Source organism: Leptodactylus fuscus, chromosome 9, assembly GCF_031893055.1.
Source record: "Leptodactylus fuscus isolate aLepFus1 chromosome 9, aLepFus1.hap2, whole genome shotgun sequence".
NCBI classification, from domain to species: Eukaryota; Metazoa; Chordata; class Amphibia; order Anura; family Leptodactylidae; genus Leptodactylus; species Leptodactylus fuscus.
In genome coordinates, this window is record NC_134273.1 from 12463840 (window position 1) to 12488772 (window position 24933).

The following is a 24933-nucleotide window of genomic DNA, read 5'->3' on the forward strand; positions in this document are numbered from 1 at the left end:
CCTTCACCTTCTGGATCACATACAACCGGCAGTCATGCCGGCACTCCGCTAATTGTTCCCCGCTTTGTTTGCCGATTGTTCCCCGCTCCAGCTGCTGCATAAAACATCCCCCGAAAATAAGAAAGGTCATATATTTCGTTAGATAATTAATTATAAGAACATGTCTTATTTTCGGGGAAACAGGGTAGTAACATTCCCATGTGTATAGTAAAGTTTAGACACCGTGCAGAACCCTCAGGACTTCATTAACTTGTTTCTTATTGTTTTATTCAGCACCAATATTTTCTGCAGCTCTGTATTCACACACATTGGCCATACAATTAAGAACAATCATTTGTGCGGCCGTTCATCTGCAACCGTTAGGAAGGTTCCTAAACTTTTTTGACTTGCGGTATTATGCAAAAATTTTAGGCAGGTGTGGCAAAAAAAAAATAAGATTGGTTTCAGAAATAGAAGGGTTAATAGTGAACAGAATGAAGTGAATGAAGGAACGAGAACTGTAAATCCCATCACTATTCGGTTTGCCCTTTGCCTTCCATCAGTCCTTCTCGGGACTTGCAGACAGTTTTTGGCAGAACTGGGCAGGGAGGTTCTTCCCGCCGCCATCTTGGAGAACTAAGCACAGATCTTCTATGGATGTTGTTTGCTCCAATCCATCTTGCTCTTCATGTCATCCCAGACAGACTGGATGGTGTTGAGATCAGGGCTATATCTGCCCTTCCAGGGCTCCACCTCCTAAGAGCAAAGGTCACACCAAATATTGATGGGATTTATGTTTCTCTTTTCCTCGTTCACTTCATTTTGTTCTCTTTTAATTCTTCTATTTCTCAAAGCGTTCTTAGTGTGCACCTGCCTAAAACCTTTGCACAACACTAGTATTCCTTTACCATTATATTATATATACTATATACAATACTACTTGTTTATGCCTTCCCAATACTTGGGTGACTTATAGTGACAGATATTTGTGCCCTTATGGCGAGCAGACGTCTAGTCCAGCTGTATGGGACTTCTCATTACTTGTATATACACTTGGTATCTTTAGGTAATAGATATAAAACAGGCACATATGGATATAGATTGTCACGTGGTGTTTATAGGAGCGGCACAGTCACGGAGTCCTTGACATCCTTGCGGCTATGGTTCGGTAAATGTGCGGCGTATTCTGCCTTCGCCTTCCTGTTGGGTTGTCGTTATTGTCATTGAGATAATTTTGGGGTGTCACAGTAACACCAGTCCCACCACTGCAATAAGCATGAGGACCCCGGCCAGTATACAGATGCTGATGAACACCACGTCGCTGCTGTCCTGCCCGCGCTCACTGCTCTCTGAAGCCTCGGCCTCCGGGAGCTCCGACTGGCCGATGTTCTCCGCTCTTCCATTAAGCAGGGCCGGGTCTGACCCAGATAAGATGCGCACCGAGGCCTCCTTCCTTTTGGGTTCGCACTGCACTTCATACTCATGGATGTCCTCCTGACCGCCCATGGAAAAGTCCACATAGAGGATGCTCACGATGACGGAGGTGTGGTTCCTTTTCTGCAAATAAAATGGGGACTGTGAGGATCCTGTGAGGCTTCTAGGCCTTGACGCTACTACTAGGAGCTTCCTAAAAACGTCACAGACGTAGAGGCAACATTAGGCCTTTCGAAGTCTCCACTTGGCTGCTTACTTCCAGTGCCAGCGCCACTCATGGGTTGAGTCTGGTATTGCAACTCGACCCATTAGAGGGGAAAAAGGATGAGTTGTAATACCAGATCCAGCCAGTAAACAAGAGTGGCGCTGTTATCAACATATAAGTCTGGAAAAACCCTTTTAAGACTGAGGTGACAAATATTGCTGTGTTTTTTAAGCCAAAGCCAAAAGTGGCTTTAGCAAGAGGGAGTATGAGCGCTTCCTTTATATTTCCCAATTCTGCTGAAGCCACTCTTGACTTGTCATTGTCCTAAATTAAAGGGGTTGTCCAGGATTAATAGACATGGCTGCCTTTCTCCAAAAAAAGCACAGGTTTTGCGTGGTATTACAGCTCAGTTCTTTTGAAGTCAGGTGGTAATACTACACACAGCCTGTGGACAGAGGTGGCGCTGTTTTTGGAACAAAAGAAGCATTATATACATATAGAAGCATCTATGGTTTTGTGTCTCTATTTTCCCCATGCATCCCTCTATCATCTCTGCGTTATCGGCAGGTTACCTGAGGTTCTGTACCGCAGGTATCAAAGCGAGCGTATATCTTGTAGTTACTGCCGGATAACTGTGCGGCACAGGCCGGTGATCCCAGGTAGATATGGCTCCTCTCTAACTGGGGAACAGACTGGACCGGAATCTGAATGTGGAAGTCTGTGCGGGTGCAGCTGATATTAATGGGAACCACTATGGAGAAAGGAAGAGAAAACAGTATAAAAGTCTAATAAATCTGCTACTTACATTAGGAATCTCCAATAATTACCTGAGACCGCCATCACTTTCCATAACTAAATGTGATTAGATTAATAAATCATCATTACATTGTGACATCACTGTGTGTATTATCCTGTACTGTGACATCACTGTGTATTATCTCTGTACTGTGACATCACTGTGTGTATTATCCCTGTACTGTGACATCACTGTGTGTATTATCCTGTACTGTGACATCACTGTGTGTATTATCCTGTACTGTGACATCACTGTGTGTATTATCTCTGTACTGTGACATCACTGTGTGTATTATCTCTGTACTGTGACATCACTGTGTGTATTATCTCTGTACTGTGACATCACTGTGTGTATTATCCCTGTACTGTGACATCACTGTGTGTATTATCTCTGTACTGTGACATCACTGTGTGTATTATCCTGTACTGTGACATCACTGTGTGTATTATCTCTGTACTGTGACATTACTGTATGTATTATCTCTGTACTGTGACATCACTGTGTGTATTATTCCTGTACTGTGACATCACTGTGTGTATTATCTCTGTACTGTGACATCACTGTGTGTATTATCTCTGTACTGTGACATCACTGTGTGTATTATCCTGTTTTTGGTAATAAACGGAGGCAGTGGCGTAACTAGGAATGGCGGGGCCCCGTGGCGAACTTTTGACATGGCCCCCCCTCCCCTCAACCGACGCCGAAGGCCTCGACTGACCCCCTCCTCCGCACTCTATTATGTCCCGTAGTGGCCCCTGCACACGGTATTATGTCCATTAGTGGCCCCTGCACACAGTATTATCCCCAATAGTGGCCCCTGCACACAGTATTATACCCCCATAGTCGCCCCTGCACATAGTATTATAGCCCCATAGTGGACACCCATAAACAATTATTATACTCTGGGGTCTTTTCAGACCCCAGAGTTTAATAATCGGAGACTCAGGGGAATAAAACATAAAAAATTACTGTTTCTTACCTGTCCCCGGCTCCTACGCTGTCTTCTCTGCTGCCGTCCTTCTTCTATGATGTCGGACGTCACATGACCCGGGAAGCAGGCCGGGTTCATGTGACATCAGAGACGTCAGAAAAGTATGAAGGAGGCCTGGGAGGATTGTGGAGAGGTAAGTAACAGTGTTTGTTACGTTCCCTTACCTCTCCCAGTCCGCCGATCATTATACTCAGGGGTCTGCAAAGACCCCCCGAGTATAATGATAGTATTTGTGGGGCCCGCGGTGTCACTTGCCGATCCCAGCCCAGCCAGGATCGGCAAGTAAATAGGGCCCGTAACGGCCTATTAAAAAAAAAAAAAAAACGCAGCGGTAGCGGCTGTCACCGGGCCCCCTAATGGCCCGGGCCCTGTGGCAGCCGCCTCTGCTGCCTCTGCGGTAGTTACGCTCCTTAACGGACACAACACTCTTGTAGTTGGAGTCCACAGGCGACTGCTCTAGGCCCTGAATTATTTATGTATCGGCCTGGTCTGAGAAAGTATTTCTGAGTATTTACTGCCGGTATCAGACTAATTGGATTGTCAGACTGTGGTAATAAATGTCTCTACTTAATAGTCTAAAAATGCAAACATGAAGATTTAGTGGTCCTTAAATTCTACCACCACTATGAGGTACAGACATCTAGGTGAGTGGACCTAATATCACTCTAGTCAGGGTTAGGCCCTATTCACACGACAGTCACACATTGAGAATGGTTACGTGTAGTCCGTATTTCTGACGACCGACATCACTGGTAGACGTCACTAGATCCGTTTTTAATGTATATGAAACAGACTAATGTCCAAGATTGATGTGTTAAAAACGGATCAGTGGGCAGGGTCAAAAAAGAAAGACCAATGAAATTCATCTTTTCTTTTTTTTTTAAAGGTTCCTATAAAGAAGATACAAAATGGATGACACCCGGCCATAAAAAACAGCCACAGAACAGATGCAAAAATGTACAGGTACGTCTGTTTTTCATAATGGAGGCCTTAATCTGGTTAGTTTTTAACGTAGTTTTTAACGTAACTTCCTTTAAAAACAGACCCACTTATTCTACTGGGTCCGTTAAAATAGAAAAATACAGAACTTGTCTATTTTTTAACTGACGAGTTTTTTTTCAGTCACTTCATTGCTAGAGATGAGCGAGTAGGTATTCGATCGAATACTACGGTATTCGAAATACTCGTACTCAATCGAGTACCACTCGCTATTCGAATGGAAAAGTTCAATGCACAACCAGCATTGATTGGCCGAATGCTATACAGTCGGCCAATCAACGCTGGTTCTTCCCCTACCTTTAGAAGTCTTCTCCGAGCAGCGTCCCCGCAGCGTCTTCTGGCTCTGAATTCACTCTGCCAGGCATCAGGCCTGGGCAGAGCCGACTGCGCATGCCCGCGCTACAAGAAAATGGCCGCTTTGAATGTAAGCAGCCATTTTCTTGTAGTGCAGGCATGCGCAGTCGGCTCTGCCCAGGCCCGATGCCTGGCAGAGTGAATTCAGAGCTGGAAGATGCCGCAGGGACGCTGCACGGAGAAGACTTCTCGAAGGATCCAGCCCGACCCTCACTCGTGGACTTGGTAAGTATAATTTGATCGAACGTTGCCTACCCCTGAAACGAGCATTTTCCCCCCATAGACTATAATAGGATTCAATATTCGATTCGAGTAGTCGAATATTGAGGGGCTACTCGAAACGAATATGGAATATCGAACATTTTACTGTTCGCTCATCTCTATTCATTATACCTTTAGGGGCCGATGACATGTAGGGAATCTTCCCCTAAATCAGCAGAAAGCCGTGACTGAATACCGATGCCCGGCGGGTAGTCGGTGGACGGAAAAACGTTGACGGAAAACAAAAAGAGTTAATTTTTAAAATTCCTCTGGTCGCCCTTGGAAACAGACTACAACTACTTGTTGTCAGACATGTGACCAGACACAATGCCTAGCTGTCTTTCTTTACTTGAATTTACAGCAGAGGATCCACAAAGCCTCTGTACATTTTATGTCACCTGTGGAAAGTTTCCCCGTGACTTGTAAGTCAGGTCTGACAGTATGAGAGACATCTTGTGGATCGATGGGCTGGTCAGTAAGGGTCACTCTGTAAAATGGCTTCCTGCAATAGATGTATCGGTATGGTGCACTTCATTATAAGCCCGCAGAGGGTTAAAATAGCATCCCGGCATCATTTGTGCAAGTAACAACAATGGAGCTGAGTCTGTAATTCTCCGAGTGAATCAATAAGAGATGAGAAGGCTTCTTATAGCCAGTACATTAGAAAACCATTAAAAGCTTTTCCTATATACGAAAAAAAAAAGCGCATTACAGCGAGAGGCCGAGAAACCCAATCCTCAGGTCCAGGAGACAGATTGTAAATCATTGGAAATTGCATTTCCTTTGCTTTTAGGCTTCCTTATTTAGGAGCGATCATCTCTCGGAATAATTTAATTTCGCAATGTCTCGAGTTTTGTGTCTGAAATTGGCCCCGGAGGCTGCAGGGAGCCGCGTTCCTCCATTGACACTAATAGACCGTAGACTACTTACACATCTGTATGGAGATTCCCATGGTGGTTATCACCAACGCGATGGCATATGATCAATTCAGATCAGTCCTTTGTGAGACTTCCCATCCCTACGTATGTATACGGGGCATATACAGATGTAGCAGTGGGTTACCCAAATGCGGAACTTGGAGTGAACTCTGCTACGTCTGTACATTGAAGGTGATGTCAGTTCTGCCACTGACCATGTCCCTGAATGGCCTGGCCCCAACCCTAGACCATTTGGACACTTTGGGTATCTCCCCATCATAACTGTTTAACTTTTTCCCATTGACATAGCCCTATGAGGGCTTGTTTTTTTTGTGGAACCCATTGGGGCACATTTATTATTACACTTCTGAGATGTAAAATTTGTGTGTGTGAAGCTGTACCCCACCCATGTGCCAAAAATCTGCGACTCGCTTGATGCTTTCAACAAATAAAACCCCCTAAAAATGATGCAAAAACACCCAAAATATTCCCATGTGTGCCCCCGCCCTTAAAGGGCTCTTGACAAAAACACAAATTTTAGACTTACTTCCAATATAGGACACGGAGAAGCCCCTGTTGGCGGTGTCTCTGTCTGTGGCCAACACCAGCAGCAGATTGTTCTTGCTGGAAATCAGAGGTGGCGGTGTATCTGTCCCGCACCATCGGCCCAGTGGTTTGTCGCTTGCACTCTGCCCGTCGTACACAGCCAGGTAGTCGTAGTCGCACTCGTCCGTCAGAGAGTTCATCTCCTCCAGCTCAACGTCTCGGAAAAACAGCTTAATGCGAAAACCTGGGGGTAGCTGGATGTTCCACTGACAGATGATATTGTTGGGGTACATATCCGGGTATCGGGGGCTGGTGATGTTGCCTTTCATCATTGTGAACACGTCCTGGCACTCACCTAAGACATAAAAGAGAGGGTCATATTCGGAAACAGAATTAAATATATGTTGTTTTTTTTTGGAATTTTGTGTATGAGAGGAACACCGCAAGTGGCGCCATATAATCCCTGGGCTATTGGTCACTGACAGAGGTCGTGACACTTGTGGCCTATGGTAAAGAAAGTTGGGCCTACAATATCCTTCCAGTGGACCGGTGCTGATCAGCGGGATGAAGGGCACAGTGCCCAACCAGTGAATGGAACTGAGCTGCAGTACCAGGCCTGGCCACAACCAACGAGATGGTGCTGTGCTAATAATGAAAGGAAGGTGGTGGTTGGCTGAGAGTGTGGCTCCTTCATTGAAATGATCGATGGGGCTAGTAGTTGGACACCCAAGGTTGATATGTACCTGTCAGTCACTGAGTAGAACCGCCCACTGGACTCCGAGCCCTAAGCCAAACCTTATGCTAGCAGGTTGTGAGCAGTGTGTTAGCAAACAGAGCTGTAACCCCAGTATATATGTCATGTGAAATAAATAGCACAACATTTTGGACCCAAAATGAAATGTTCATGTTTGCTCTTTAGCTCCTTTTATTTCTGAGCTGCAATACCAGACACAACCTATGGTATAGGAGTGGCGCTGTTTCAAAAGAAGGCCGCCATGTTTTCTTAATCCTATGTCACCTCTTGAAGTGAAAACAATGTATAAATGGGATTAATTTGTTGCGCCATGTTCACATTTGCGTTGTCCTATCTGTTCTTCTGGCAGTTGGATCCTAAGGGGCCCCATTGCTTATAATGGGGTCCATCAGGTGCCCATTTCATTAACTGAAACCAACATACCTGATGAGAAATGTGCCCTGAAACCTCGTCCTCCAATGTTAAAGTCAGATTTAAAGACCACCAGTAACTCATTGGAAGACGATGTGGTCTCTGGAGGTTTGGTGGTGCCACAGTAATGGCGGACGTGTCCTTCTTCTTGACTGGAGCCATCGAAGACCGCCACATAATCAAAGTTACACTCCTGGCTCTCCAGCTGGAAGTCTGTGAACACCAGTCGGATTTTGGAATGAGGGGCTGCGCTGATTAGCCAGTGGCACTCTGCATTGTTGGGGTAGTTGTCAGGGTAGTCTGGGCTGGTGATGACCCCGGAGAGGCTGGTGAGGACTCCGCCACAGATATCTGTAAGACCATTCAGTACAAGGTAAAGAAGGCATCAATAACGAACATAAAACTACAGCTACCATTTGCATAGATATTACATAACAGTAAATAATCCCGCCATCTTGTATCCCCAAATAGATCACATCACAAGTACTAATTACAGCCCGGTAGGCATGACAGCGTGACAGTGTCACCACATTGGGCTGGTATATGCACTTCTATAGCCACAGACAATTACAACTTGGACCCAGTGCCAGACTGGCCCACCAGGGTACCAGAGGATCCTTTGGTAGACCCAGGCTCCAGCAGGAGACACCCAAATTTGAAGAGTACTATAGTCTATTTCCTAGGGACCTCCGCCGATCAGCTATTTGAAGAGGCCACAGTGTTTGGGTGAGCACTGTGGCCTCTTCACTGCTTACCTATGGATGGGTCATCAATTAATAAACTCTGGAACACCCCTTTAAGGCCTGGGTGTTGGAACAGAAATCAGATATTGTTGCATACGTTCCTTCTTAGGAGCTCTACTGCATTAGTATACACCATGGTTATAATACTGTGCAATTGCACTATATAGCTGTGCAATGTTGTGGATTTTCACTGGTAATACAAGCCCATTGGGGGTTGTATAAAATTGATTTTGGATTGTCAACTATCTATCCTTGCCAGGTATCGACAGTGTGTTAGTAGATTCATATAATAACCCAGGCTTATAATAGGACTCTTTAATAAACCAGTGTATAGGGTAATGTTACTAAATATCTTACTGACAACGTTATCAATAAGTTATGTGCTCCCCTCTGGAGCACTGACCTCCTCTCTGCCACTCTGATGCACACAGTGTTTTCAGACCCACAGTGCAAATCTCTGGGAGTCTGATCAAGCTCTAATGGACTCACACTGATCGTTATTGACCTTCATACAGGAAACACAGGAGGGAATGTATAACATTTTTCAGAAATACAGTTGATTGGTGCAGGGTCCTGATGTTGGACCTCAACCAACCATATAGTGATGTCCTATCTGGTGTATAAAAACACTGCCGGGTCTGTGAAAACCCTTTAATTATTCTGGAACATCTAACATTGCACTCACAATATTAGGAACAACCATTCCTCCCACTGTGTGCAACAGAGGAGCAGAATTGAGGTCTGTGCTCCAGAGGGGAGCACATAACTTCCCAATAACACTGCAGCACACAGGCTCATTTGTTTTTTTTACATGAGAGCTTTAAAATTGCAGTCAGTAAGAAATACAACTTACTAGATCTTGAAACAATTGTCAATTTTTTGAGTAAAGATACATTTTGGAACAGGGTAGTCCTCCCCGTAAAAACTTACCCTTCCTATAAGTAGCAGAAAATCCACTGCTCCCCACGTGTTTGTCCGAATGAAAGATGACCGACAGTACATGCCAGGATGATGTCAGGTTCGGAGGCAACTGGGAACCGCAAAATGTTCCCAAAAGGTTCCCTTCATCCCTGGACGCCCCATTGTAGATCTTGACGTAGTCGTATTCACAGGTGTCGTGGTATTCAAGGTTAAATTCCTGGAAGGTGAGCTGAATGGTGGATCCTTCCGACACCACGATGAGCCAGCTGCACTCAGTGTACGGAGGGTAGACCCTCGGGAAGTTGGGGCTGGACAGGTGCCCTACTGGCGCTGAGAGTACACCCCCGCATTTCACACCTGAGAAGAGAAGAAAGACTTAGACAAACATCAAGGACCTCTCCAACCCCGGAACCACAATGTCTTAAGACCAGGGTGCTGGATACAATTTTAACCTAAAATTTGACCTCTCAACCAGCAAAACCAGGCCCGACAGTCTAGACAAAGATCTTTCCAAGAACAGTTCAGGTCCTCCGAGTCTTACTTACAGGCTATACCCCTCCATTTTGATCTCGGATGAACATACGCCGGATTGAAAAGCGAGAAGTAACTTGAGAGGTCTCACTCCATTTGATGCTTAGTAGACGGCAAGTTACATAGCCCGGGAAGTCTCTACTTACCTTTCCGTGCGAGCACCTCGGGAGTCTTCCATAAGACGCTTATCATGAAGATAAACTTGCAATGAATATTCTGCATATTGCAACGCTAGGACTGTAATATATCCAGCGCTCTCCGACTCCAGCCCAGATAAGAGTCACAGAGACGGAGCTGCTATAGGATTAATAATTCATCCGATGTCTGAATAGGAACTTGATCTCACTTTTCTCTCCACCCTCAATGTTCTGATGTGTATCGGGTGTCCCTGCTGGATTTACGCTATCCTACTCACTACCTGCATTAAATCACAGGGAGATGTTCCGGCTGACAGTGACGGAGTAGCGGGCCGTACAGGCGTAATGGTCCTGGAGCTGACAATATAGTACAGCTCAATGGTCGTATCATCCTATAATACACATCAATGGAAATGCCCTTAGACACGTCGGTAAACCATAGCTGTCACAATACAGAGATCAGCGGCGCTACATAGGCGTCACTTATCTCTATATGAAGAAGCGGTCATTGATCGTGTTCTTCTTTTGTGCCTACCATTGATTGACCTATAATGCTGTGTTTAAAAAAGAGGTTCTGCAGCAGCTGCAGTGTGTTATACATTTCTGTCTACATTCACAATGCAGAAAAGGAAGGGAAATTCCTATACGTTTTCTGCCGCCATATTCGGTTACGGTCTGGCCAACTCGGGGCATTGGTGTTCCGATGGCTTCCCCCTGCTAAAGATACCCAGAAGAATGAGCCTGATCGGCAAGGAGTCTCAAGACGCTGAATCCTCGGAAAGATCGACGCTGATTTGTTCAATGGCCTGCTGTGATCTCTGAAACCAATGGGAGGCAGATTTAGGGCGGAATCTTTCCCAAAATCCAGGGCAAATTTGTATGCATGAATGTACCCTAAGGCAAACACCCCCACATAGTGAAATGCGGGTAAAGAATGATGCGCCAAAAATACGGAAAACACCACCCCGCAGCAAAAATTAACATTAGCATTTATTTTCCGCAATGTGTGGATGAGATTAACCAAAATTTCATTGACTTTGCGAGGTTCTGGCTCTGTTTCTGCAATCTGGGGCCTTAGTCTTAGGCCCCGTTCACACGGGGCAATAGGGGGCGGATTTTGGTGCGGAATCCACGTCATAATCCGCCCCCTCACAATGGTGGTCTATGTAGACCACTAGTGTTCTTTTTTTCGCTAGCGGCATGTTGCCGCTGGCAGAAAAAGGAAACGTGCTGCCTTTTCTTCAGGTGGAATCCGCGGATGATTCAGCCACAGTGTCCGCCTCGTGGCAGCATGCTCCGGTCTAGACCTATTCATTTGGGCCTAATCCGGAGTGGAAAGCCGCGACGGGATGCTGTGCACAGCATCGGCATCCCGTCGCAGCAGCCGTGGCGGAATATGCACACTGTGAAAGGGGTTATGTAGGACCTGTATACTGACGCTCTATCCTTGGGGCAGGTCATCAATATGTGATAGGGGTCTGACACCTGGGACCCCTGCTGATCAGCTGTTTAAAGAGCTTTATTTAAGCTGACCATGTAAACCCTTTACCATAAAATTACATATATAACCAAAATCCCTTGTTTGTGCCCTGGCAGTTCACAGGTTGAATCTTCAGAGGCAGACTGAGGGCGAATCCACCACTGCAGATCTTCTTACACCAGCATAAATATATAATACCGCCCCCTATGGAGTATATAGGAGATCTTCTAAAGCAGGGGTAGGGAACGTACGGCTCTCCAGCTGTTGCAAAACTGCAACTCCCAGCATGCATACTTGCTCTGCTGTTCTTGGAACTCCCATGGAAGTGAATGGAGCATGCTGGGAGTTGTAGTTTCACAGCAGCTGGAGAGCTGAAGGTTCCCTACCCCTGCTCTAAAGCTTCTTACAGGATCTTTCTAATTTTACCAAACTATCCAGTAATGGATTTCCCTTCAGACAAGATTCCGGTTTGTTATCTTTCCCAGGAATCCCCCATTACTTGCTAATAGGGTCAGGCCGGCGCTCACGTACAGCCGGGATCTCTGCCAGACATCCCATCTCTTGGGTTTCTCTGTAGCCGGCCGTCCTCATCTATAACCACAGAATGGCCGCTCGGACATTTTCTTTCTTATGAAACAATAATAAGTCTAAAACCTCAAAGGGGAAATGTAGGCGCTCGTCATATATACAGCGGGGTGTAATCCATGTGTAGTCATGGCGGTACAGGGTCTGTTCTGCTTCACTTTAGTCATAGGGAGTCCTGAATCCCCTGGGCCCCAATGTAATGTATCATGTGACTTTATAATGCTTCTTATGTAACAGAGGACCTTGGGCCCCTCTCAAACACCAAAGACTAGGTAACACTGAGCCCCCTGTAGCGAGTGTCAGAGTGGGGTGCATGGGCAAACCTCCCAACGTACAACGGTCTGAAAGAGGGACAAAATGTGCGGGGCACCATGGCGAATTTACGTACAGTAAGACCTACCACTGGCCCCACCTACCTCCAACGTATCACCCCAGCCCTGCAGATAGATAGGTTACTGTCACCAGAACCAGCATATCACCCCAGCCCTGCAGATAGATAGGTTACTGTCACCAGACCCAGCATATCACCCCAGCCCTGCAGATAGATAGGTTACTGTCACCAGACCCAGTATATCACCCCAGCCCTGCAGATAGATAGGTTACTGTCACCAGACCCAGTATATCACCCCAGCCCTGCAGATAGATAGGTTACTGTCACCAGACCCAGTATATCACCCCAGCCCTGCAGATAGATAGGTTACTGTCACCAGAACCAGCATATCACCCCAGCCCTGCAGATAGATAGGTTACTGTCACCAGACCCAGTATATCACCCCAGCCCTGCAGATAGATAGGTTACTGTCACCAGACCCAGTATATCACCCCAGCCCTGCAGATAGATAGGTTACTGTCACCAGAACCAGCATATCACCCCAGCCCTGCAGATAGATAGGTTACTGTCACCAGACCCAGCATATCACTCCAGCCCTGCAGATAGATAGGTTACTGTCACCAGACCCAGCATATCACTCCAGCCCTGCAGATAGATAGGTTACTGTCACCAGAACCAGCATATCACCCCAGCCCTGCAGATAGATAGGTTAGTGTCACCAGAACCAGCATATCACCCCAGCCCTGCAGATAGATAGGTTACTCTCACCAGAACCAGCGTATCACCCCAGCCCTGCAGATAGATAGGTTACTGTCACCAGACCCAGTATATCACCCCAGCCCTGCAGATAGATAGGTTACTGTCACCAGAACCAGCATATCACCCCAGCCCTGCAGATAGATAGGTTACTGTCACCAGACCCAGTATATCACCCCAGCCCTGCAGATAGATAGGTTACTGTCACCAGAACCAGCATATCACCCCAGCCCTGCAGATAGATAGGTTACTGTCACCAGACCCAGTATATCACTCCAGCCCTGCAGATAGATAGGTTACTGTCACCAGAACCAGCATATCACCCCAGCCCTGCAGATAGATAGGTTACTGTCACCAGACCCAGCATATCACCCCAGCTCTGGATAAAACATTATTTTCAAGAGTAGAAATGTATTATAATATGTTCAATACCTAAAGACATTTCTATAGCAGCCTGTAGTATACGGCCTTTGTGTTGTCTATTAGATCCTTGCAGCGCTGGAGTCCTGGGTTTGAATCCTGCCAAAGACAAGATCTGCAAGGAGTTTTGTATGCTCTCCCCTAGTTTGCTGGGTTTCCTCCGTGTACTCCGGTTTCCTCCCACACTCCAAAGACATCCTGATAGGGAATGTAGATTGTGATCCCTATATGGGACCGTGATTGACAATATCTGTACAGTGCTGTGGAATAGGATGGCGCTATATAAGTAAGCATAATAAATACATTTCTTATGGTATACATTATATACAGTACATGTAAGTGATATATTCTGGTGCCACCTGCTGGTTGGATATCTAACTGTATTCTCTATATAAGGCAGTAATGACCATGTTTTAGTATCAGTGACTGTGACTATGACTAACCCTATCGAGCACAGAGAGACCTCCCAAGAATAGTTCTGTTTCGGGTTTGGCTGGCTCGGGTCCTATGATTCAGTGAAACTATTATAGTCGGGGGTCTCTTCAGACCACATAGTATGATAGGTGGAGGCATACCTCCCAACTTTTGAAGAACCGAAAGAGGGACAAAATGTGCGGCGTGCATAGCGCGCCGCGGCAAATTTAGCCCCGCCCACTTTTGTGTTGACCCCGCCCACTTGTTAATATTTCATGTGCCCGCACACAGTATAATCCTCCTACAGTCACCCGTAAATTATATGTCCCCCCTCTATCTCTCCCCCAGTTTCATATACACCCTTCATCTGCCCCAGTTTCATGTCCCTCTTCCATCTCTGCCCCCAGATTCATGTCCCTCCATTTCTGCCCCAGATTCATGTTCTCTCCATCTCTGCCCCCAGATTCATGTCCCCACATCTCTGCCCCCAGATTCATGTCCCACATCTCTGCCCCCAGATTCATGTCCCTCCATCTCTGCCCCCAGATTCATGTCCCTCCATCTCTGCCCCCAGATTCATGTCCTCTCCATCTCTGCCCCCAGATTCATGTCCTCTCCATCTCTGCCCCCAGATTCATGTCTCCCATCTCTGCCCCCAGATTCATGTCCCCCATCTCTGCCCTCAGATTCATGTCCTCTCCATCTCTGCCCCCAGATTCATGTCCCCCATCTTTGCCCCCAGTTTCATGTCCACTCCATCTCTGCCCCCAGTTTCATGTCCACTCCATCTCTGCCCTCAGATTCATGTCCCTCCATCTCTGCCCCCAGATTCATGTTCCCCATCTCTGCCCCCAGATTCATGTCCACTCCATCTCTGCCCCAGATTCATGTCCCCACATCTCTGCCCCCAGTTTCATGTCCACTCCATCTCTGCCCCCAGATTCATGTCCCTCCATATCTGCCCCCAGATTCATGTCCCACATCTCTGCCCCCAGATTCCTGTCCCTCCATCTCTGCCCCCAGATTCATGTCCCCCATCTCTGCCCCCAGATTCATGTCCTCTCCATCTCTGCCCCCAGTGTCATGCCGTCCTCTCCTTCATCTGCCCCCAGATTCACGTTCCACCTCCACATTAAACTTACCTTCTCCTCCGCTCCCTCGCCGCTCTCTGCCCGCCTCTCTCCCTGACACATGCGGCTGAAGCTGCTCACGTGCTCGCTTCGCCGCTGCGTCTCTGTCTCGCTGACACACGCGGCTGAAGCGAGGAGCTGACCTGTGTCAGCTCCTCGCTTCGCTGCTGCCGCCGGCTCCTGGCTTGTACATCGCGTCTACAAGCCAGGAGCCGGCGGCAGCAGCGAAGCAAGGAGCTGACACAGGTCAGCTCCTCGCTTCAGCCGCATGTGTCAGCGAGAGAGAGACGCAGCGGCGAAGCGAGCAGCTCCTTGCTTCAGCCGCATATGTGTTCAACTCAGATCTGCGTCCTCTGGACGCAGATCTGAGTTGAAATCGGGACATACCTCCCTCCAACTGGGACCACGGGACATGTCACCCAAATCGTGACTGTCCCGCGGAAATCGGGACGGTTGGGAGGTATGGTGGAGGTCCAGGGGAGGCGTAAAACATAAAAAACATTTATACTCACCTGCTCAGCTGTAAGAGACCTGTGAAACAATCCCCTGCCTCTCTAGCGGTAACCATAAAAGATAAAAACCATATATATTAAACTAGTCTCTGCCTGCCACTTTCTCTGCGTGTTGTTGGCGTCGATGATCCGCCTATACTCCGCAAATTGCTGCCGTCGATGGTTTGCCTGCTCCAGCATTTCGGCAGCTCTTAAGCTGTCCTGCTGCTGAGCTCGTTTCTCACACTGTGCCTGTGATTGTTCTGGCATCTCAGCAGCTCGCTGGGACGCCATATAATGAGAGTGTTGTCGGCGTCGATGATCCGCCTGCTCTGGCGTTTCGGTAGCTGTGAAGCTGATCTGCCACTGAACTTGTTCCTCGTGCTGTGCCTGTGATTGTTGGGTAAATGGTGGGGTTGGCCACAGCTTTATTAATGAACTAATACATGTAAGCAGAACCTTGTTACCCCAAGACAGCAAGCATGACATGTTATCAAACAGCAGCAGGCATGTCCTAGATGTTCCACATGTTAATACGTCCGTGAATTTCTGGTCTCAGGAGTCACAGCGGCATATGGTAGGACCTTGTCCCGTTTTATCGTTAAGGAAGAGTACAGACGTGTCACCCGGTGGAACTTTTAGCACATGCCGCCGTGGTGGGTATAACTATAAGGAAGCCTCGTCCACTTCCGACCTCCAGTCAATAAACAACTGACTGCAGAGGAAGGGACAAGATGGGAAACCTCTAACCACCACGGCCAGTCATAAGCCCCTGGGCTCATGCAGCTCGGCGCGCTCACATCCCTCCCCTCTGTTTGGCACTCTCTTGGTTTCCTCGATGACATCATGATACTCTGAATGCCCATGTGACCATTGTGGCCCAATCACAATCACAGGTTGCAGCGGTAAGCCCAGGTGCATTACATCTGGTGGAAGTCCCCACTGTACGTGACCGCTAAGGGCTCGTTCACATCTGCGCCCGGGACTCCGTTCATACAGGTTTCCTGCATAAAACAGGGTAGGAGACGGAAACCTGCCGGCATCTTTCAAACCCATTCATTTGTATGGGTTTGAAAAGTGTCCGGCCGTGAGCGCCGGAGCGTTTTATGCTCTCCGCGGTGAAACCGTTTTTTTAACCGGACACAGAGTCGGACATGCAGTACTCTGTCTGGTTTAAAAAAAACGGTTTCGCCGCGGAGAGCTCAAAACGCTGACGGCTGGACTCGGCATGACAGGATTCCGTCTTCTGCAAACCTAATACAGAGTGCCGAACGCTGGTGTGCACCCAGCGTCGGGCCTAAATCAAGACATCTTGGTTCCTTGCCTTAGGCCTCTGATTGACCTTAGCGGCCACGTGCAGCGAGAACTTCCACCAGTATAAGCCGTGTGACTGAGCAGAGGCCTGGGACACCGGAGCAACAAAACAGTTTTTACCTAGACAACCCCATTAAACCTGTGACCATTAGATTTCTTATACCATAGACTGTAATCCTACTGGACCTACTGGAAGCGCAGTGTGAACACATCCTTATACCCAACATTAACCAAATAACAACTAACTATAAGGCGGCCATTGAAGGTGCAGGTTGTCTCTCTATTTGGAATAGTCCCAGGCGCTCATTAACCCTTTAAGGTGCCCGTAGCTGTTCCAGGTTGTGTGGCGGCGGCTCGCTTGTTGTTCGCCTGTTGTTATGTTTGCAGATCCAGCAGCAGAATGAAGTCGTCAACATGAAATGTAATTGATAGCGAGTCAGAGCGTTGGAAACCTGTGTGTAAACATAGCAGAGTATTATAGGCTTATACGGGAGGAGTCCAGGCCGCTCACCTCGCACTGCAGGCAGCTCTCAGGATCGGATGCCGTAAGGGGATCATCTACAAGTCACAGCGGCAACAAGAGCGACTTACCTGGACTACAGCCTGGTAAAACCTGCTCAAATCTGCCAAGTGTAAATGCCTGTATACTTATCAGAGAGCGCACGTAGCCGTATACCCAGGGCGCAGATATAGGACATTGAATATGGGGATCTGTTTATGCCACTGTTGTAGTTACTTCTTATCCTATCAGTCCTATCTAATACTATATACTTAGTAGGTCAATGACCCAGAGAGAGAGGAGTCTCTTGTTATATAGATATAGGGGGAGTGTGGCCGGTGGACAATATTCCCAAAATCTGCGCTAAGAACCTCACATACAGTATAATGCATAGTAAAGTAATGTATAATAAAGTATAGCAATAATGCAATATTACATTAATCCCATGGTGCTGTATATTATTATATTAATCCCATGGTGCTGTACATTATTATATTAATTCCATGGTGCTGTACATTATTATATTACTTCCATGGTTCTGTATATTATTATATTAATCCCATGGTGCTATACATTATTATATTAATTCCATGGTGCTGTACATTATTATATTACTTCCATGGTTCTGTATATTATTATATTAATCCCATGGTGTTGTATATTATTATATAATTCCATGGTGCTGTACATTATTATATTACTTCCATGGTGCTGTACATTATTATATTAATTCCATGGTGTTGGACATTATTACATTAATTCCATAGTACTGTACATTATTATATTAATCCCATGGTGCTGTATATTATTATATTAATTCCATAGTACTGTACATTATTATATAATTCCATGGTGCTGTACATTATTATATTAATCCCATGGTGCTGTATATTATTATATTAATTCCATAGTACTGTACATTATTATATTAATTCCATGGTACTGTACATTATTATATAATTCCATGGTGCTGTACATTATTATATTAATCTCATGGTGCTGTACATTATTATATTAATTCCATGGTGCTCTGTACATTATTATATTAATCCCATGGTGCTGTACATTATTATATTAATTCCATGGTGTTGGACATTATTACATTAATTCCATAGTACTGTACATTATTATATTAATCCCATGGTGCTGTATATTATTATATTAATCCCATGGTGCTGTACATTATTATATAATTCCATGGTGCTGTACATTATTATATTAATCCCATGGTGCTGTATATTATTATATTAATTCCATAGTACTGTACATTATTATATTAATTCCATGGTGCTGTACATTATTATATAATTCCATGGTGCTGTACATTATTATATTAATTCCATGGTGCTCTGTACATTATTATATTAATCCCATGGTGCTGTATATTATTATATTAATTCCATAGTACTGTACATTATTATATAATTCCATAGTACTGTACATTATTATATTAATCCCATGGTGCTGTATATTATTATATTAATTCCATGGTGCTGTACATTATTATATTACTTCCATGGTGCTGTATTTTATTATATTAATCCCATGGTGTTGGACATTATTATATTAATTCCATGGTGTTGGACATTATTACATTAATTCCATAGTACTGTACATTATTATATTAATCCCATGGTGCTGGACATTATTAGATTAATCCCATGACTCCTGTAGAAGGAGGAGGGTCCCATCTGCAGACAGGTGTTTCAAGGTTGCATGTAATCTATTTTGTGAGGGGCCACTGGGAGGTCAGGATTCTTCTATCACTTTCTGTTGTTATTGTTTTCTTTGCTGTCCATGATTATGGGGGCGGCCATCTTACCTGAGCTTTTTGTTCTGCTCTGTTAACAGCATTTAGTGATCTGCTTTACAGCACAGTCATGGCCATGGGCAGCAATAGTCTATGGGAGAGTTTTTATGGCATGTTTTGTGCAGGGACATGGGAGTAGATAAACTGTGACATCACCTACTTGATGTAATGATGGTTCAATGGCATAGAGGTGTTATCTTCTATTGTAATGCTGACTGTGATGCAAAGATTAGGTTTAGTGGTCGGAGTAAACATTGAAGGATATAATACTTTAAAAAAAAACAAAAACATAAAAATAACTAATTTCCCAGTGTCTTTCCCCTTAACCCTTTAATGCTTTGCATTTAGATCTTCCACAATGATGGACACCACAAGCGAGAGCAAGAGACTCGGAGCGGTGAAACTATCCCGTGTGACTTTTCGAGCAACAAATCGCGATGGCGACCCTTTGGCTTTGAAAACCGTAAGATGACGGAAGTGTGTGTACATGACATTGTATTCCGATATGGAGGGTTGCACTTATTCTAGTGTCAGGGGAGAAGTCAGAAGGGTTGTGTCGCTAGTAGGTCATATGGACATCATAGAAGGGTGACCCTCACTCGGGACCCCCCTCTATAAGCCACAGCAGAGGCCATAGCGACTGGCTATGGAAATGTGGGCTGGGAGTTGAGCTATATTCGGCATAGTTCCCATTTGTGGACGCCATGTGCACAATGTCCCAAACCTTATGACCCTTTCCTTCCATATAGGTGATTTGTCAGGATCGGGGCCAGGCTCCAATGTCTGCAGCCATGGAGAGGACAAACAATAAGTATTCAGCTTTCCCGTGTGTAATAGATGGCAGTGCCAGGTCACCCAAACTGCTCCCTATTGTTACTAAGTGAATAGATGTAAAAAGCTGCACCAAAGTAATCAAAAAATACCCCATGTGAATGGCTCCTTAGCGCCTGCACCAATATCAGGGTGTCAGCTCAGATAATACACGCGACCATGTCCCTGTGCACACACCGGTCTTACCCATCACGTCATGTGGCCATTGACCCAGACAGGACGGACAAGGTCTCGGCAGTAATCTGAGCCTAAGGTCATACCTGACCATACAGCAGCTATTCCTGATACACACCCCGTACACATGCATGCTTGCTCATGTGCGGATGTGTGTGTTGTCTGTGGGGGATGGGAGTAAACCAATATCTATGGTTTCAGATGATTGCAATTTTATGTGTTTTAATTCCTCTCTTTCCCATCATTGTGGAGATTTACAGACCGCCATACAATAGTACCTTAGTGCACTGTGGGTTGACCGTGCAGCAGGATGTGTGCGCTTTATGGCTGCTGCAATCAATGGCGGTGTCCATAGACTAATACATTCCCTGTTCATCAGTGGCCACGGTTTCCATTCTGAGTATGAGTTTGGCCCCGTACCCTAGTGTAGGGGAGGGCAATGGAGTCATCACCAAAGTCTGGCTGAGGAAGGACAACTCCGAGGTGACCCCTCTCCTGCCCTGGTCCCACAAGAAAAGAGGGCCTGCCCGGGACAGTTCTCTAATTCGACCCTCTGGCGTTGCCCAGTCTTCTGCAGTGGTCACTCCCGGTTCTGGTCCCGTCATTGGCATCATTGGAGTCCTGCCAGTGACAGCTCCGATGGCGGAAAACAGGAGAGAGGAAATGAGAGACGAACAGTCAAGTGCAGATTTATTCTTTGCCACCTCATGGCAAGATCCAAGAGTGACCCCGGCCCAGCGCCCCCGCCGACTGGTCTATTATCTCCTATTACATTGTGATAAATACAGATAATCTTGAAGACTTGATATAATGAGCGATTCATCAGTACTTTGTCTTCTTAAGCCCACAGCTGCCCAAAGCTCCAGAGGAACCGCAAATGTCAAACCTGCGCCAAGTGAAGGAGCTCCAAAACCTACAGAAACCAAAAAACCTGGACCATCCATCAGCCTGTCAGGACTGCTGGCGGCTCAACGCATCACACTGAGACTAAAGGTAAAAGTGTCAGCACTATGTGTATACAAGTAATGGAAGTATACATTATATATCAGTCATCTCTTATAGAGAGGCCAAGGCTGCAATACACACAGCGCAGCCAAGGATCCAAGTGCTGCCATAATGGTGAGATAGATAGATAGATAGATAGATAGATAGATAGATAGATAGATAGATAGATAGATAGATAGATATGAGATAGATAGATAGATAGATAGGAGAGAGATAGATAGATAGATAGATAGATAGATATGAGATAGATAGATAGATAGATAGATATGAGATAGATAGATAGATAGGAGATAGATAGATAGATAGATAGATAGATAGATAGATAGATAGGAGATAGATAGATAGGATATAGATAGATAGATAGATAGATAGATAGATAGATAGGAGATAGATAGATAGGAGATAGATAGATAGATAGATAGATAGATAGATAGATAGGAGATAGATAGATAGATAGATAGGAGATAGATAGATAGATAGATAGATAGATAGATAGATAGATAGATAGATAGATAGGAGATAAATAGATGGATAGATAGGAAATAGATAGATAGATAGATAGATAGATAGATAGATAGTGTTAGCTCAGCCCTGTATATTACAATGGTCCTCCCCATACACATAGACTGTCTTATTACAATAATGCTTAAACTACTTGCCAAAATTATTTCAGAACCAAGCCGCTTTAAGGAGAAAGGCCAGAGCCCGCACGCCAAACCGCAAGCCCATCACCATCATCAATGAACAGGTAAGGTCTTTTGGACTCAGTTTTTTTGGGGGATCTAAATTCACTAAATGTGTCGATTTATCTGTTATGTACCCAGCTTAAACGTATGAACTTAGAGTAGGGGAGTAAATCCTACCCAAAAAGGGACAATAAAATATAACCTTTATTGGTAAAATTAAAACACCCAAAAGGAACAAAAAAACAAAAAAACAAACAATTCCCCACCAATTGGTAGGCTACTAATTAACAAAGGCTACAAAAAGGAGGAGAGCAAACAATTAAGATAACAGCGATCTATGCTCTAGCTAAGTGTGTACACAGACGAATGTTTAGTGCTGTGTGCAATAGCATGAATAGATAGGCTATAAACGGAGCCTTTAGTGGAGCAGTGCAGCATTTTGAAAAAGACTAATAGGAAATTATTTGTTTAGATTTCCTGTATTAGCAGGGGTTTTCTAGGTGTTTAAACAGACACAGTATCTATATTCCCTAGCCTAATCCCCTTTCTTTTTAAATGGGGAATTGTTTGTTTTTTTGTTCCTTTTGGGTGTTTTAATTTTACCAATAAAGGTTATATTTTATTGTCCCTTTTTGGGTAGGATTTACTCCCCTACTCTAAGTTCATACGTTTTTGGGGGTTCTAGAAGGTCCTGTCTATGGTGGTCTGAAGGTCCCTGACTCCTGTCCCATGGCCACTGTGACTATAGACATGGCTGCCTGCATGTGGAGCCCTCCATTCACTTCTATGTGGGTTTCAAAAATGGACAGTTCTGTATCCTATAGAGACCTCGTGAACCCTAAGGAATAGATACAGAAAGTGGACTGAAAATAATTTCCTACTCTCCCTTATACAACAACAGACTCCATGTACCCTGTGACCCTTTAAAGAGGACCTTTCACCCCTCCACCTCAATAGTCCCCGTCTTACTGATTCCAGCACAGTTGGAGTTTTTCCTCTAGCCCCCACCATTCCTGAGCAATCATTGTTAATAGTTGCAGCATAATTATACTTTCTGCTGTCAGGTGGGCGGGTCTGTCTTTCTGTTTCAGCCTACGACCGCCCACTTGACAGTAGAGACTATAATTGTGCTGTAACTATCAGCTGTGATTGCTCAGGAATGGTGGGGACTAGAAAAAAATTCCAGTAGAATCAGTGGAGCGGCGCCTATTGAAGGACGTAAAGAGTTGGAGTTGATAAATGCTTTACAATGGTATAATAAATTGAATCTGTCTGGTTCACAATGCAAACATTGAAAGAGATGTGGCGGTTTTCTTCCATCTGCCCTGAACAATTCAATCTTTATTTGTACATTGCAGCACGATGACAAATAGCGGTCAGCCACATTCCATAAAGGGAAGGAGTGCCCAGTGTTTGCCATGTATACAAATGTGAAGTGAGAGGGCACAAGCGGTAAAGTGTGTTTGCACGAGAAGTCCACATCACACAGAGACATTGTGTATACAGTAGCGGCCTCTTCCGTATACAATGCACGGCTCAGACACACAAAGGGCCGAATATTACGCAGGAAGTGATTTCAAAACTGCAATGTCATATTGACTGACGCACAGCTAGAAATATAGGATCACTAAGTAACATGACAGCGGGCCTGACAATGCCAAAAAAACTGGAACAAAAGCTGCATTTCCGGAACGTGGGGCCTCAGCCTTAAAGGGATCTTATCATTAAAACTGCATTTTCTCTCACTAACACGTAGGGATAGCCTTAAGAAAGGCTATTCTTCTCCTACCTTTAGATGTCTTCTCTGCACCGCCGTTCTGTAGAAATCACGGTTTTTGTTGGTATGCAAATGAGTTCTCTCACAGCACTGGGGGCGGGTCCTCAGCGCTCAAACAGCACTGGGGGCATCCCCAATGCTGCAAGAAAACTCTCCAGCACCGCCTCCATCTTCTTCAGGAATGGTCTCTTCGCACGTCTTCTTCCAGTAAAACTTCTAGGCCGCTTAAACAGTAAGTAAGCGGCCATTTTCTTGTGGCCTGTGGGCATGAGCAGTCGGCTCTGCCCGAGGCATAGAAGTATAACCCCCAGCGCCAGAGGAAGGCGCGTGAAGAGGCCGTTCCTGAAGAAGATGGAGTCGTCGCTGGAGAGTTCTCTCGCAGCATTGGGGACGCCCCCAGTGCTGCGAGAGAACTCATTTGCATACTGACAAAAAACGGGATTTCAACCGAACGGCGGCGCGGAGAAGACATCTAAAGGTAGGAGAAGAATAGGCTTTCTTAAGGCTATTCCTACGTGTGATCGACAAAAAGTTTGATTATAATGGTAGAATCCATTTAAGAAGGTCATGTGATGTCTTCTATTTCTTATCAGGTACCTCCTGGTTCTGCAAATCCCCCGCAAAGGTTCCCATACGCCCTGGCGAAAGAACTCATCGAAGAATTTTTGACGTCAAAGCTAAGAAACGTGACCTACGACCCAAGTACTTCGGCCGACCTCACTAAGAACCTGTGCGAAGACATCAAGAAAATAGTCCGCAAAGTCACGCCCCCGCGGTACAAACTCATCTGTAACATGGCCATAGGGAGCAAGAACCGGGAGGACATTCTGATGACCAGTCAGTGTCTGTGGGACTCGTACTCTGATAACGTCACCTCTTGTAGCTTCGAGAACTCCACCATGTTCTGCGTAGCGATGGTCTATGCAGTTTATACCGAGTGAAGACATATCGGGCCGTATCTGGTAACGCCGGCCCGTTCCAACGTGACATATACAAAATATCTCAGCAATGTTACAGATTAGTCAGAGCAAATTTATCCACCCTGTCCATCAAATAACATAGATAATACCGCCAATACTAGTCGTGTTTACCTCACGACCCAAAAGCAAACACGTAGATGGAATTGAAATTTTTGGACAGACCAAAATCCGGCAAATTTTAACTTTTTTTATTTACATTTCACCCAACCATAGGCCTTTATCAAACATCTCCACATTATAAGGGGAATGTATCCAGCCTGGCACCCCAGGG

General features: G+C 45.5%; 2 protein-coding genes across 2 annotated transcripts; one reads left to right on the forward strand and one right to left on the reverse strand.

Moving 5' to 3' along the window:
• Nucleotides 1-1197: 1197 nt before the first annotated feature.
• CDCP2 (CUB domain containing protein 2) lies at nt 1198-10064 on the reverse strand. The gene is made up of 6 exons (XM_075286490.1): nt 9989-10064; nt 9321-9668; nt 7660-7998; nt 6484-6837; nt 2191-2369; nt 1198-1536 (listed from the first exon to the last, which is right to left on the reverse strand). Exons 1-6 carry the CDS (start codon nt 10062-10064, stop codon nt 1222-1224), a joined length of 1611 nt encoding a protein of 536 aa, XP_075142591.1. The 3' UTR covers nt 1198-1221.
• Nucleotides 4309-24630, forward strand: LOC142218070 (dynein light chain Tctex-type 4-like). Its single transcript, XM_075286492.1, has 5 exons — nt 4309-4368; nt 19558-19672; nt 21058-21207; nt 21893-21967; nt 24276-24630. The coding sequence occupies exons 1-5, from the start codon at nt 4361-4363 to the stop codon at nt 24621-24623; spliced, it is 696 nt and encodes a 231-aa protein (XP_075142593.1). The 5' UTR covers nt 4309-4360; the 3' UTR covers nt 24624-24630.
• Nucleotides 24631-24933: the final 303 nt, after the last annotated feature.

Excerpts from the sequence above, each read along its gene's own strand:
- CDCP2 (XM_075286490.1), bottom strand. The coding sequence starts at position 10,064 with ATGCAGAATATTCATTGCAAGTTTATCTTCATGATAAGCGTCTTATGG. Across the intron at positions 6,838-7,659 it reads CAGGGCACATTTCTCATCAG|GTGAGTGCCAGGACGTGTTC; the intron begins GTATGTTGGTTT and ends TTTATGTCTTAG. Across the intron at positions 1,537-2,190 it reads CCTGCGGTACAGAACCTCAG|AAAAGGAACCACACCTCCGT; the intron begins GTAACCTGCCGA and ends TTTTATTTGCAG.
- LOC142218070 (XM_075286492.1), top strand. Across the intron at positions 19,673-21,057 it reads ACCCTTTGGCTTTGAAAACC|CCCACAGCTGCCCAAAGCTC; the intron begins GTAAGATGACGG and ends TGTCTTCTTAAG. Across the intron at positions 21,208-21,892 it reads GCATCACACTGAGACTAAAG|AACCAAGCCGCTTTAAGGAG; the intron begins GTAAAAGTGTCA and ends AAATTATTTCAG.